The sequence below is a fragment of the Maniola hyperantus genome, chromosome 25 (genome assembly GCF_902806685.2).
Source record: "Maniola hyperantus chromosome 25, iAphHyp1.2, whole genome shotgun sequence".
Classification (NCBI taxonomy): domain Eukaryota; kingdom Metazoa; phylum Arthropoda; class Insecta; order Lepidoptera; family Nymphalidae; genus Maniola; species Maniola hyperantus.
The window spans coordinates 6,399,552-6,415,605 of NC_048560.1; the positions used below are offsets into that span (position 1 = coordinate 6,399,552).

General features: G+C 36.7%; 1 protein-coding gene across 2 annotated transcripts in view; it reads right to left on the bottom strand.

Annotated features, from left to right (window-relative positions):
• Positions 1-2,618: 2,618 nt before the first annotated feature.
• The window catches only part of LOC117994011 (uncharacterized), a 49,382-nt gene continuing 35,946 nt past the window's right edge, over positions 2,619-16,054 (bottom strand). The window contains exons 5-11 of one of the 2 annotated variants that reach the window (XR_004675295.2): positions 13,452-13,629; positions 10,917-11,142; positions 9,725-10,005; positions 8,671-8,888; positions 7,478-7,580; positions 5,916-5,980; positions 2,619-2,831 (exon numbers count right to left, since the gene is read on the bottom strand). Coding sequence is in view for 1 of the 2 variants with exons in the window: in XM_034981891.2 (XP_034837782.1) it covers positions 2,717-2,831; positions 7,478-7,580; positions 8,671-8,888; positions 9,725-10,005; positions 10,917-11,142; positions 13,452-13,629 (1,121 nt within the window). In the remaining variant the exon portion in view is untranslated. The remainder of the gene's footprint in view (positions 2,832-5,915; positions 5,981-7,477; positions 7,581-8,670; positions 8,889-9,724; positions 10,006-10,916; positions 11,143-13,451; positions 13,630-16,054) is intronic. The other variant, XM_034981891.2, reaches the window with a different exon arrangement.

The window sequence follows — 16,054 nt, forward strand, 5'->3', positions numbered from 1 at the left end:
TTTCGAAGGGCATGAACAGCGCCATCTAGAATGCTTTAAGGAACACGCCCTAGAAAGTCCCTCGATTATATTAGAAGTACGAACCACCCTAACTACTTCGAGCTCAAAGCGGGAGAAAAAATACAAATTAGTTACTTAGGGATTAAATAATTTGTACAAAAAATACTGGACCGTTATGTGGTATTAGCAATTAATATTTAACTTACACGTTCCGATTTGTCGGGTCCGACCATGCAATGGAAATGGTTTAAGGCCCAAAATTAAGATCTACTCGTACGAATATGAGTGAAAACTACACTAGGTACTTTAGAAATAAAAAGAATGAAAAAGATTTTGTTTAAAAAAAAAACGGAATGGTACAGCCAAGAAAATAATTTTTCCAAAAATATCTAAGTATACCTAATAAAAAGCAATTATTTTTATGTGTCCATTAATTTGTTGCTAGATTATGAAAATGAGTATTTTACAGTAATAGTTATAATAATATTTTTTAAATTATTTGCAAAATACAAAAATAGAATTCGCCGTAAACTATTCAAAATAACATGTTTTCAACACACACGAGGATAGGAGAAAAATAGGTAATATTGAATAAGAATAATAGTGTATTGTATAATAATAATAATATTGTATGTATTGAATAATAATAATATTATTAATAAATAATTAATTCCATTAATCTGAGTAATTAAATAAATATAAAATAATTTGCCTAATTTCGGCTAATTACACCAGATTATAGTAATAATAAGAGACTATTACTTAGTGGACAGATTTTGCAGAATTAGGCGCACATACAATTATTTACAGTTATTAAAAATTATTTTATTAGTTCGAAAGGTTACAACTAATCCTACAAAGAATCCCTGCTATTTAGCGTAATATTATGACATTTAGATTTTGCAAGAGTTATTGATTTTAATATATTTTATATAATTTAGTAGTTTTATCAAACAAATTTTGTGCTTTTCGGGACGAACGGTTGCCAGTCTATAGTTACAAAGGGAATAACATATTTCATTATTTAGGGCTTATTTTTCAATCGCCAATTATATTTGACCAGTGAATTTTAAATGAACGATCGGATAATATTATAATTTATATAACAATAATATAAATGATGTATAAATTTTACACCCACTAATGCGTATCACACATTTTTCGTATAGTAGATATTATGAACACAATCTGTGAATATTTTTTCCAGTTTTTATACATAGATAATATGATGGATCCATACCTCGTAAGCTCAAACAAAAAATTAAACAATTTGACAGATTTCAATCTCAAAAACTGACAAAAACATTATTTAGCAATTGAAAAATCAGCCTTTTATACAATAACGCCAATTCGACTGTATACAAATCCAAAAAATATATATATAGGACTAATAGTTAGTCATTTTGAGCAAGACTTACTCTTTTTCGTCCATTTAGTTTTGTGTACATCCGCATTAGCAACAAAATATTATTTTGGTAGCCAAAATATAACTTAATATAACTTTTATTTTAGAATAATAAAGCGTAGAGGTGTAACAATATAATTTCATAAAGTAATACTTCGTTATCTGGTATAGGTATATTTCATGTGATGTTTCGAATTGCACTATGTATAACTAAAGCTTATAAAGACTACTAGTATTTTTTTTTAAATAAATCGATGTATGAATGATATGAGCCACTCAGAAATTCTAAACACATCCTTGTCTTATGACTTTAGTACACTTTGTACAAAACTCTTGTGAATGTTGTGTACTAGAATATTAGGACATACAAATCCTAAGACACTCTTCTGTCAAATTTGACAAAATACATATTTGACATCACAAAATGCAGTTCGCGCAAGTTTTCCAAGTAAAAAAGGATATAAGGCTTTGCAAACTTTAAAATATTGCATGTGCATAATCAGGTCGACCATGTCGGGATGTGTAAAGAACCCTAAGATGTTACTTAGTACTAAAATACTAATATTAAAAACAATAATGTCAGTCCATAAAGACGCGAACATATTATGAAAATTTCTAATTTTGGAAAACTAAAACATTCCTAAACTGTAAATAAGTGTACTTTCGTAGTGATACAAAAAAATTGCAAAAAAATTCATTGTGCGAATTATGTATGGGAATAAAAAAAATTGCATCTTCCCAAAATACTATGTACCTTAGCTAAATAAAAAACTTCAACAAAAACAAAATCATACATCAAACCCATCGAAATTTGGCGGCAAACACTGACATATGCCAAAGTGACATTAAACTTCTTAACAGCCGAATTAATTCATACATAAAACATAAAAATTAATTATAAAATGAGAAAATTATGTATAATTGCAATAAATGGTTTATAATCTCTATAATATTATTATTATGAACATCCATACCATTTCTTTCACATTCATTCAGTGTACGCAACTTTCTAACAGCTGTTTACGATTGTTTTTATCAAAGGGTTTGAACCCAGAGCCTAGCTAGCTGGAATTGATTTAAAAAAGATCGCGCTTGTCCCAAAGGGGAATAATCGAAAAACGACATTAAAAAAATCTAATAGATACAAACTGGCGCGGCGCCATCTTTGATCTTTGACATATGTCAATGTCAAAGCGACGTTTATTTTTTTCAAAAGCCGCGTCTACACTACATAAATATTTGGTTCCATTTCATTACACATACACACACTATCACATCGGGCGTCGTAAAACCGCCTCTATTTGCTTTGTATTAAAAGTCGTTATCGCTTGACGCGTCGTATGTCTCCGTTATAAGGGTCGGCGGTTGGTAGCGCTGGTTCGGCGATAGTACCTGCCCGTGAAACGACTGCGAGCGAAGGACATTGCTGCAAAAGTAATAATAGGTTAAATATTTTTTTTTGTTTGTTGTTATTTTAGTTCAGCGATATAAATATTTCACTATATATACGGCGCTTCATAGTAACAAGTAACAAGATGTTTCGACGAATATAGGTATCCGCACTCCTGTCAAACGTAATTCGTTTTAAACGCAATCAGCGGGGCGATTGTCTAAAACCTGCATCAATCATTATTACAATCTCAATTGTTCTGATTGGCTGAATTTGTGCGATTCTTGTTGCAACAATGAGCAACAATGCATTGTGGCCAATAGTGAGCGAGCATTAACCAATCAGAGATGATTGCGATCGTGACATTGTAGCTGTCAAACAACCGCGGTAGGGCCACCGTTTGTACTAACATAGATAAGATAGATAGAAAAGACTACAAGTCACAGAGTAAGGATATGATATTACATATAATGGATTCCACGAAGCAGTCTTGAGGTAGAGAAATCGTGCGGTCTGTGCGGGACGTAGGAGCCACCCGATCTGGCCGTCGTAATTAGGGTCCACCATGTTGATGGGTCGTGGTCGACATTTACCACTAGATCAAAGGCGTTGCACTACTGTGCCTCTCCTTATACAGTACGACAAGGCTCTTTTGGCACTTGAATAATATTTACAGGGGGGTATGGTTGTAGAACAAAGGCTGCCAGCAAATAAAATCTCCTCAATGTTACGGAAGATATTGAAAATGTTAATGTCGAAAATCGAGTAAGTTTTTTACTTGGCAACGCCGCATTAAGGGGACAGCGTGACTTTACAAGATGGCGGCGTTAGTTCCGATATACACTACGCGCCAAAATAGCCTTGTCGCACTGTAATGTGCTATAGGTACAAAAGTAACATAACTACTCAAATAATTATGATAACGTGAATAATAATTTTGAGTTGTCGCGCAAGTTTAATGTTTACAAACGGACTGCGTCTAGCGGATTACGATTGACTGGAGTGCGGACACCGATGTTCGTTGGAACATGTCGTTACTATGAAACGCCGCATCTAGTGAAACATATATATCGCTTTTTTAGCTCTATACAAAACTTAAACTAAAGCGTAGATAGAGTAATAAAGCTAGATAAAGGAACGTTAGCTTTCTCATTCACACTAAAAAAGAGAGCACAGATCAAGTTACTAATGTGATAAACAGAGACGCAGCTAACCTATTTTTTGTCCCTTATCGTGTAACTGGTTTTTTTTCAAGAATACATACAAGGAATGCAACTTTCGTTGCAAAACAAACCATGAGAATTCGTGGCGTAATTGTATTTCTCATTAGTTATTTACTTATTTTCACATAAAAAACGTTTAATACAAATATTGTTGATCGGTTAATACAAATATTGACTACTAAACAATGGTAATAATTGTCGTGTTATTCATCGTTACGTCGTGCTATCGCTATCTCATACGCGGTTACACAGTACTTCAATCTACCTTTATTACTTTATCTACGAACTAAAGTCAATTGACACATTTAAAAGTATTATCGTGCTTCTTATCAGTGGATATTGTAAAAAGGATGGTTGGTTTAGTTTAAATTTAGTATAGAACCGAAGTTGTACTGATAATGGCCCCGATTCTCTAGTCTCTCTCTAAACTAAATTTAGAGTATCTGCATCCTTTTCTTTTTACTAATGCTAAAAAAGGAACGGAACATGACTTTCACATTTAAAGACTCTAAATTTTAGTGCACAATACAAATTTAAACAGTAGGTTCGCGATTGTGCGCTAAAATCACGGGTTTTACCATCTAAAAATTAAATTTAGAAATGTCAAACTGCTTCTGTCCTTTTCATATTACAATGGTAAGAAGAGGGTGCGAATACTCATAAATTAGGTTGTGCTTAGAATCGGTGCCATTGTTAAGTTGCTTATTAAGCAGCATCCACACTCTACCGGATAATAATTACTTGACTGTAAGAAAGTATGTAGACTACTTATCTAGCGTAATTTTACACAATCTGTTACAATAAATTATTTATTATGTGATTTTTTTAAATATAAAAAGGGCGTTAAAACCATAAGCGTAGAACATTACGATTTCAAATATTTACATTAGATAAAGTTTTATATTACATACATAAAATACATATTATCCACCATAATAAAAGCTGAAAGCATACAATTATTTATATATGCATTAAAAAGCACATTAAAAAAATATCAAGGCAGCATAGTTTTCACAAAGCATTACTATAATTTAGAAGCGTATGTATAGAAGGCAGAAATCTTGATTTTTTTCATACTAAAAACCCTCTAGATAAATAAAATCTCTATGCAGTTAAATACTAAATTAAAGTGTATTTTTTTAATCAAACCTAATGTAACAGTTTTTGCTATATCTAACAGTAAACTACGAAACTGACATTTGAGTAACAACCTATTAAAAACTGACCAACCAAGACTTCAAAAACGTTTGGAAAATCCAACATGGCATAGCTCAATCATAGAAGCTTACAAAAAATAACTTATTTATTTTAGAAACTTTTCAAAAACATTGAAATGTGCACACGCCTTTATTCCCCATAGACAATACAAACTTTAGTAGGCAAGATGGCCGCAACATGACCATAGAAAAGAAAAGATGAGGGGCAATAGTAAGCTATAATAATTTAAAAAAAATACTGTTAAAAAGTGTAAAAGAAGGAGTGTTACTAGCCTAATAAAATAGGTCTCAAAGAAACAGGCACAAAATGGTGTAATCTTTAGAAGCCAAATCCCCACAGAAAGTGATAAAATCCATACTAATTTTATAAATGTGAAAGTGTGTCTGTCTGTCTGTTATGTTTTTGCGGCCCATGTATTTAACCGTTTTTGATGAAAGGTACAGAGATAGCTTGCATCCCAGGGACGGACATAGGCTACTTTTTGTCCCGGAAAATCTAAGAATTCCCACTAATATGGACGCCTCTAGAATTATGTGTAGTACATTTTACTTGTTGTAACTTAACAGGTACCCCTAATTTAAGAACCCCGCCTAGGCTCAAGAGGACTAGAAGCCACAGCCGTGAAGTCAGTTGAAAAAAAAACACCCCAAACGTCATATCTGTCAAACTGACAACTGACCTTAACAAGATGGCTGCCCGTGACACAATATCCACAAATGCATGCATTTTGACATCTGTCACGCTCTAGAATGAGTGTTTTAATAGGTTACTTTTAGGATTAACATTTTTACGTAGGAACTAAAAATAAATTTTAAAATTAAAGGTATATTAATATTATTACAATATTACTAGCTAACACCATCACGATAAACAGGCAAAATAATTATGAATATCCTAGTTATTTAGCTTTATATTAATTTACACAGATAATATTTTATGAAATTCAAATATTGATTAATGGCCAAAACAATTTTGAAATACACCTGGAACAAGATGTCTACTGTTAAAAATATACCATTAGTTTAGTTTTTACGTCTATCCGCATTCCGACCATTGTTAACATGTTGGTGACGCGACCTTGAAATTTTTTACCATCCCAAAATCGCCCAAGGCACCTAAAATCCCCTCCCATCTGATTTGACCCTAAGTCTTCATAAAAAATACCCCTTAATAGTCCGATTGTCTTGCCCATAAAAAGCACCCTTTCCGACATTTGCATAAAATTACAGAATTGACTGTTGACTTTCAACTTTTATCGAAGTCAATTTAACTTCTTGGGCCCTATTTAAGTGGACCAATATACAGCGTGTTTTATTTATTTTATTATACTTCCATATCAATATTATAATTGCAAAAATGTGTGTGTTAGGTTACTTTTTATGTCGAAAAACTAAGTCACGAACATTAGTATTTACCTAATGGACTTCTCAAGTGGTCCGAAATAAAACATGCTGTATAATATCAAAATCTCGGACTACCCACAGAGTAATAAATCATCTATCTGACTTTGGTACGTAATATCACAGAGTAACATTATACTTGCTAGGCTGTGGTACTATGTGGCTATGGTATAGTGAACTACGTAACACAGAGTAGCATCATCATCATCATGATCAACCCATCGCCGGCTCATTACTGTGCACGGTCTCCTCTCAGAATGAGAAGGATTTGGCCATAGTCCACCACGCTGCCTTATGATGCGACGGCCCACGTCACAAAGCCGTCTTATAGCCCTATTTTGACCCTTGCCAATGTAGGTGAAGCCTCACTTGTATGCGTGCTTTTCGAATTGGGCATTTTCCTACTTTGGATTTGATAAATATTATTACTTTATTATAAACTAGGATAAAAATAATGACGTACCTACGCTGAAAAAAATATTAAAATCCAACAAAGATTTACAAAGTTACAGGCATTTTAATTTTGGAGTGGGAGGGTCTTCTGTCCCTTTCTCGCAAAACGAAAATTTGTATGAAACCGCACGAAGCTTCTATGGCATTAGTAAGGTGTGACGTCAAAATGCTATATCGCTCTCTCTGTCTAATCAGAAATATTTAAACGCTTATAACTTTTTTGTTATTTGATCGATTTAATTAGTTTTTTCAGTTTACGTCATTATTTTTATCCTAGTTTATAATAAAGTAGGTAATAAAAAAATTGGAGTCAAATACCCAATTAGTTAAATTGGCGCGTGACAAATATTTATTACTGACTATACCAATAACAGCACAGAGTACTAACCTGGCAGTCTTGGGCGCGGGTTTGGTCTTGCCCTGCGCGGCCGCTTTGCGGGGATCGTACGATGCTCGTCTTTTCCACTTCTCTAATTCCTGCTTCTTTTGTTCTGTAATAATCACATTACAGCACGAGTGAGATAAGAGAGTGATTCATTCCAGTTTGTATCATTTATTTGAAAGGTTCACCTATTTGAAACTAGCTGCCCCGGCGAACTTCGTACCGCCTAACAGTCAATTCAAATTTTTTAATTTTTCTCTCCGTAAGAACCACTCGAACTTCAAGGAATATTATTAAAAAAAAGTATTAGCGAAATCGGTTCAGCTGTTCTCGAGATTAGCGATGACCAACACATTTAGTGATTCATTTTTATATTATAGATTACCGAATGGTCGACGGTTCAAACATCGTCCGTTGCACTATTGTCGCACCTACTCCTAGCACAAGCCTGACGCTTAGTTCGAGAGGAAAGGGGAATATTAGTTATTTAACATGGCTAATATTCTTTTTTTTTTTAAATTGTCATCTGATTTGCTCGTGTAAAAAAGTCTGCTTCATATTAAAGGTAGTATTTTAATCAAATCAATTTTAGTCAGGAAATGCTTGAGGGATTTCTCAGTCTTACTTGGAGAACAGAAACAAACAAATATGCACGCATACATGTACGTATGCACGCATGCACACTCTCTCGTAAGTACGCACGCTCATGCATGCACACATCTCTCCCATTTAATAACGTATCGTGCTTCCTTTACTAAATTTTTTGCACAGTTGTTCAGCATACCGACGTAGGTAAAGGCTTGCGAGTAGAAAGTTTAGGAAGTTTTTGAGGAGTTATCTATTTTATACTTGAAGAACACATTCACAGACTCAGACACACAGACATATGCACTGTGCACACACATACATACGCACGCACAGATGGTCGAACTCATCCATTTCATAATACTGAGCGCTTCCTTTACTAATAACTTCCTTCTTGTCACAGCTGCACAGAACTCCACCGTAATTCTTGCTAGGGTGGAGACCCTCAAAAAATTTTAGGGGAATTCCTGACTCATAATTAGGATCACTACTCTAACTCGACTTCTTTTTTGTCACAGCCTCCTTTTTCAAAAAGTTTTTGGGGCAGTTCTGACTTTGATAGCACAAACTCAGACACGGACATAAGCAAACATACATGCAAGCAAAGAACTCACCCATTTCATAATGCTGAGCGCTTCCTCTACTAACAACTTCCTTCTTGTCACAGCTGCCCAGAACTCCGACGTAAGTCTTGCTAGGGTCCCTCCTCAGGAAGTTCTTGGGGGAGTTTTCCGACTTGTATTTGGAAATGTCAAGATATCTGGGCTGGATCTCTTTGGGCTTTTTGCTTATTGATGTCGTTGAGGATGACATCGAGTAGTCTCCACTGTACCTATAAAAACAAGAAAGCGAGTGAACTTTACTTGTGGTTACGTCGTATACACGGACATTGCGTAAGTGTGCGTGCATGTCGAACCAATCAGTCGCGAGTGTCTCTGCAACAACTATACTGATTCTGATGGAGACTAAATTTTAGAGTATTCGCATCTCTTTCCACCGAATCGAAAGCTTTCTCATATAGTCCACAAACGCCAAGCAAAGTGACCGATTATACTCTTCAGTCTTCTGTATAACCTGCCGCAGCGTGTTGATGTGATCTATGGTACTGAAGCCTTATCGGAATCCGGCTTTTTCGGGAGGCTAAAAGTCGTCAAACCTACGAGCGAGACGATTCGTAATGACTCTACAACTTATAGACGGTACCGACGCATGTCGTCCCGTTCGCAACTCGTCCCATTCGCAGCTCGTCACATTCGCAACTGGTCCCATTCGCAACTCGTCCTATTTATATGGATAGACTATTTTGTGACAAGAAAAGGACAGAAAAACCGAATTTAATTTAGAACTGTCAAACGTCGTGACTTTAGCTGCCAGTAGCGAGTCTATTGTTTAAATTTGGAGTCATTAAATGTAAAATTCATGATCAGTCTTCGCCACTTCTCGTACCTGCGCAGTGGGTGAGGAGTTGGAGTTACATGCCTCTGTTTGGGCTGAACGTACGCTCTCTTCCCATGTCTCATAACCACAGGGGCACTCTCAAGTCAGCTATCTTAAATATCACTAGTTTCTCATGACTGAAGATGGAGGAGTTTGGAGAACTACTGCCGTCAGTAGTGGTGACCTGTGATGTTGTACCTGCGCAGTGGGTGAGGAGTTGGAGTTACATACCTCTGTTTGGGCTGAACAGGCGCTCTCTTCCCATGTCTCATAACCACAGGGGCACTCTCAGGCCCGCTGTCTTCAGTATCACTAGTATTGAGGGAGTTCTTCTCATGACTGAAGATGGAGGAGTTCCGAGGACTGCTTCCGTTGGTGGTGGAATTGGTGTCGCTGTCAAGGACATAGGTCTTGCGTTTGTCGATATGGTTCTCCTTAGTTGGTGTCGTCTCCTCATACTGTTTACGGTTGGTAATGTTTTTGCGTTTAATTTTGTCGGGAGCTTGGTTGACCTGGAATTAAATGAATAGATTTTTAACTAGCTCACCCGCCCCGGCTTCGCTTGGCTGGAATTTCTGAAAATAGTTTCTTGTACAGTCCTTAGACACAGCAATCTTCTGGAGGAAGATCTCCTAATCACGTACAAGCTGATCATCCACAATCTACATTACTTACAGTGCGACAATGCTCTCTTGGCACTTGAATGACATTGACAGGGGGGCGCTGTTGGAGAACAAAGGCTTAGAATATTCATGGAATGTTAAAAAAAAAAAGGAGACACTTGGCGGCAACGTTAGTTTCGATTTTTGCCACGCGCCAAGATAGCCTTGTCGCACTGTAACGTCATAATATGTTATAAGAAAAAGAAAGAAAAGAAAGAAAAGAAAAAAAGCGTTTATTTGGTGCCACAGAAAGAACACTTAAAAAAATAAAAGATAATATGCGTGGTGTGTGGTACCAAAATAGACTCCGCTCAGCATTTGCTGCGCCTGTATTTCGTTACGTTATTTGTTATTTAGTAACTTTATATATTATAACGTTATGTAGTAACGTTATAAATTATAACGTTACTTTACTAACGTTTCTTTAATAACGTTATTTGCTGTAATGATACGTTATTTAGTAATATTTTATTTTATTCATAACTAGCTTATGCTCGCGACTTCGTCCGCGTGGACTACACAAATTTCAAACCCCTATTTCACCCCCTTAGGAGTTGAATTTTCAAAAATCCTTTCTTAGCGGACGCCTACGTCATAATAGCTATCTGCATGCCAAATTTCAGCCCGATCCGTCCAGTAGTTTGAGCTGTGCGTTGATAGATCAGTCAGTCAGTCAGTCAGTCAGTCAGTCAGTCAGTCAGTCAGTCAGTCAGTCAGTCAGTCACCTTTTCCTTTTATATATTAAGAAGATATTATTATACCTGGAAGTTAGCGACGTAGTCTCTCGACAATACAACGTCTTGGCCCTGCCTCCGCATGTCCCTGCGCAGGTCCAGTATATCCGAGTGGGTGGATGTGATCATCGGGTCCACTGGCAACGTGGACGTGAGCTGATCATCCTCGGTCTCTTCCGAGGAGTAGTCCAGAGTGAGGTCTGCGATGTTCGTTGTGTGGAATGACTGAGAGCGGTGGACGGGGGAAGAATGGCTGGAATAGAAAAAAAACAATGTGAAACTACTAGATCATTTTGCAGTTATCGAATATACTAGATGGCATAAACAGTCGCTTCAGTACTGAGTGAACATATCACAAATTTCGTCACTGGCAGTAAGTGAAACCGTGGCCTAGTGGTCGAGGCATCGGGCGCGAACCCAGAAGATGCAGGTTCGAATCCTGCCGGTTACGCAATTTTTGATATGTATTTAAAATTATTTAAAAATTTCCTTGAAGTGTAGGTAAAAACACTATCATATAAATTATAAAAAATACTAGATCATGTCCGCGAATTCTTCGGTATACGGGAAAGGAGTGGCTGGAACAGAAAAAAAACAGTCAAGGGCGAGTCGGACTCGCACACGAGGGGTTCCGTACAAGAAAGTTTTTTTAAAAATGTTCATGTCGGCCATTTTGAAATTTTTAAACTTTCAATTCACTACTTTTTAATGTGCGTTGATAAATCAGTCAGTCAGTAAGTAAGTCAGTCAGCTTTTCCTTTTGTATATATATTATGCATTAAACTCAATAGCCGAATCTTCCTTACTTTTTGTCTTTGATTTAAAAAATTAAGACTTCTTTATATACTGGATATCCTAAGTAAAGTAAATCCTATTATCCTAGCACTAAGTTTTAATCCTATTATGCGCAGCCGTGTACTAATTAGTAGTTCAAGGGTCCAACACTTACTTTAATTATGTTAGAAATTCCTTTCCTACTTTAAACCTCAAACTAGAGTTCCCATGTCATTGAAAAATTTAGGATGATCCTAAATTTTTAAGCGAAATTCAAAATGAGTTTGAATATTTTAGTATGGAGCCTAGCCTAGCTAGTAATCAAAAGCCAAAATCTTCAAAGCCCTTTAGGGTGAGATCTATAGAGCGCACTCTGGCTTAGCTTAGACTTAAGAGAGAGTTAAAACGAGACAGAGGTATGTCTCTCACATAAATCTGTCTCGTTTTAACTCAATCTTAAGTCTGAGCAAAGTCAAAGTGCGCTTTAACAACCTTGTTTAACAAACTTCCTGATTGTAAAAAAAAAATATGCCGTTACTAAAATTCAAGCGAGAATTTTTTGAAATTCTCAATCGGAAAAATTATTATAGTGTAAAAGGATATCTTAATGACAAATTAACATACTAAAAATAACCAGTTAACCAAACTATTTTAATGTTACATCTATAATCTAGTAATCTATAATATATATATATATAAAAGGAAAAGGTGACTGACTGACTGACTGACTGACTGACTGACTGACTGATCTATCAACGCACAGCTCAAACTACTGGACGGATCGTCCTGAAATTCGGCATGCAGATAGCTATTATGACGTAGGCATCCGCTAAGAAAGGATTTTTGAAAATTCAACTCCTAAGGGGGTGAAATAGGGGTTTGAAATTTTGTAGTCCACGCGGACGAAGTCGCGAGCATAAGCTAGTATTGTATAATTTGACTGTGTAATCTATAATCTATAATATTGAATAATTTGACTGAGTAATCTGAAATTGTACTGTTTGACATTATATACGAGTATAATTAAGTGACTAAATTTTTCTATTTTTATTATAAATGTTAATACTAGTATGTTAATATTAATTTCAAGCTAAATATTTGCACACTGTCGGTGACAGTCAATTGTGTAAGGGACTGTTGTGTTATTGTTAACTTGTTATGCCCACAATTTTGCAAATAAAACATTTATTTATTTATTTATTTATATTTTATAGATCTCAATTCTCAACCTGAGACAGAGCGTCGCGGCGGGGTACTACTACAGGTTCGCTAATTCTTCTAAACAATAATGTCTCGATTCATTTTTTTTTTTAAGACTAGGGTCAATATAAATGGTCGAAATGGACAGTACTGCTTAAGGCGATTCACTTAGCCACGGCTCTGAAACCACTAAGATTTCACCGTATATATGAAACTAGATGATGCCCGCGACTTCGTCCGCGTGGATTTAGCTTTCTAAAAATCCTGTGGGAACTCTTCAATTTTCCGGGATAAAAAGAAGCCTATGTCCTTCCCCGAGATGTAAGCTATCTCTGTACCAAATTTCATTAAAATCGGTTGAACGGTTGAGCCGTGAAAAGCTAGCAGACAGACAGCCAGACAGACACACTTTCGCATTTATAATATTAGTATGGACTAGATGATGCCCGCGACTTCGTCCGCGTGGATTTAGATTATTAAAAATCCCGTTCCCGGCATATAAAGTTGCCTATGCCAATTTCCTGGACGCAAGCTACCTCTAAACCAAATTTCATATACATTGGTTAAACCATGTATATAAAATGTTACCTAGGTGAGCTCAGGTCGTCCTTGTTGCACTCTTGCCTCCTGGCCATCTGTTGTCTCTTTTTGCCCTCTTGCGCCGCCTTCATCGGGTCATAAGAAGATCTCTTCTTCCAGTTTGAGAACTCTAACTCCTTTGAGGCTAACGCGGAAGATGAGCGGTGCTGGCTTGGTTTCTTTTGGCCTGGAAAAGATTTTGGTTTTCAATTTTAAAGAATTTTACAGAAAATCAACAACGGTTGGCTAACCTACGTAAACCAGGGAAACACACATAATCTTCGTAAATATATAAAAGGAAAAGGTGACTGACTGACTGACTGATCTATCAACGCACAGCTCAAACTACTGGGCGGATCGGACTAAAATTTGCCATGCAGATAGCTATTATGACGTAGGCATCCGCTAAGAAAGGATTTTTGAAAATTCAATTCCTAAAGGGGTGAAATAGGGGTTTGAAATTTGTGTGGTCCACACGGACGAAGTCGCGAGGATAAGCTAGTATTATATATAATTTTTGATATATTTGTGTTAAGAGGTGTCATTTATAAGTTATACATTTATAAGTTTTGACGACCTCCCTGGCGCAGTCGTGAGCGCTGTGGTCTTATTAGTGGGAGGTCCCGGGTTCGATTCCTGGCAGGGGTTTGGAATTTTATAATTTCTAAATTTCTGGTCTGGTCTGGTGGAAGGCTTCGGCCGTGGCTAGTTACCACCCTACCAGCAAAGCCGTGCCGCTAAGCGATTTAGCGTTCCGGTACGATGCCGTGTAGAAACCAAAGGGGTACGGGTTTAATAAAAACTGCCATATCCCTTCCAGGTTAGCCCGCTATCATCTTAGACTGCATCATCACTTACCATCAGGTGAGATTGCAGTCAAGGGCTAACTTGTATCTGAATAAAAAAAAATAAAAAAAATACAATCATCATTATCCTCAAACTACCGGCCTCTTACTGAGTATGGATGTGAAAAGCTAGCAGACAGACAGACATACAGGCACACTTGTGCATTTATAATATTACTAGCTTATGCCCGCGACTTTGTCCACATGGATTACACAAATTTCAATCCCCTTACCCTTTTTTACCCTTAGGGGTTGAATTTTCGAAAATCCTTTCTTAGCGGATGTCTACGTCATCTATCTATAGCTATCTGCATGTCAAATTTCAGTCCGATCCATCCAGTAGTTTGAGCTGTGCGTTAATAGATCAGTCAGTCAGTCAGCTTTTCTGTATGTTCAAAGGGAAAAGCTGACTAACTGATCTTTCAACACACAGCTTAAACTACTGGACTGATAAGGCTGCGATTCGGCATGGAAATAGCTATTATGATGTATGTACTATTATATAAAGAGGTAATGTCGTTAAGTTTGTTTGTAGGGGGTAATCTCTGGAACTACTGAACCGATTTTAAAAATTCTTTCACCAGTAGAAAGCTACATTGTTCCTGAGTGACATAGGCTATACGGGATCTTTAAAAACCTAAATCTACGCGGGCGAAGCCGCGGGGATCAGCTAGTGATGCATATATTTAGACTTACGGCGATTGCTTCCGTCATCCGAGTACTATCCGTCATCCGTGAGAATACCGCCGTAAAGGCGCTTACTCACTCATCCGATCCGAGTCCGTAAAATACGTTCCTGTTTGTTTTGTATGGTAACTTATGACATATGTCGTAGACAATCGCTGGTATTCTCACGGATGACGGACAGAACTCGGATGACGGCAGTGCAGTGCGTAATCGCCGTTAGAGTATAGATTACTTAATCACGTCGAAAAACCGTCGTCGTCGAAAATCCGTTCAGGATTCGATCTCGGTTCCTATTTAGTAACAACCGGTAATTAACGTCACGTTTTGTATTTTCACATCCCGCCATTTTGCGACACAGATAAAGTGATAAACTAACTCGATTGTCTCATTGTGAACAATCTAAACCGATTAGCTGCATCGAATCGATTATACTCATAACTCAAGGACCATCGTGTACAGGCTGAAGTGGCTGCCATTGTCTTTGAAGCATTGTTAAATTGAGGAGTTTAGTTCCGTGTACTTAGTATCATTAGGGTTCCTCATCTCAAAAGGAAAAAATTGGTCAAAGGCGAGTCGCACTCGCACACGAAGTTTCATACCAACAGAATAACACTTTAAATTTTAATGGCCGCCATTTTGAAATTTTTACTATCCATACTCCATACAATAATAATAATATTTATATATATTATATAGCTGATCCCCGCGGCTTCGCCCGCGTAGATTTAGGTTTTTAAAGATCCCGTATAGCCTATGTCACTCAGGAATAATGTAGCTTTCTACTGGTGAAAGAATTTTTAAAATCGGTTCAGTAGTTCTAAAGATTACCCCCTACAAACAAACTTAACGACATTACCTCTTTATATATAATATTAAAGATCCCGTATAGCCTATGTCACTCAGGAATAATGTAGCTTTCTACTGGTGAAAGAATTTTTAAAATCGGTTCAGTAGTTCTAAAGATTACCCCCTACAAACAAACTTAACGACATTACCTCTTTATATAATACAACGGGCCGTGCAGCAGAAATCGTAATATTTTAATTTCGCCATAACTTCAAAACCAAACGTCCAATTTTA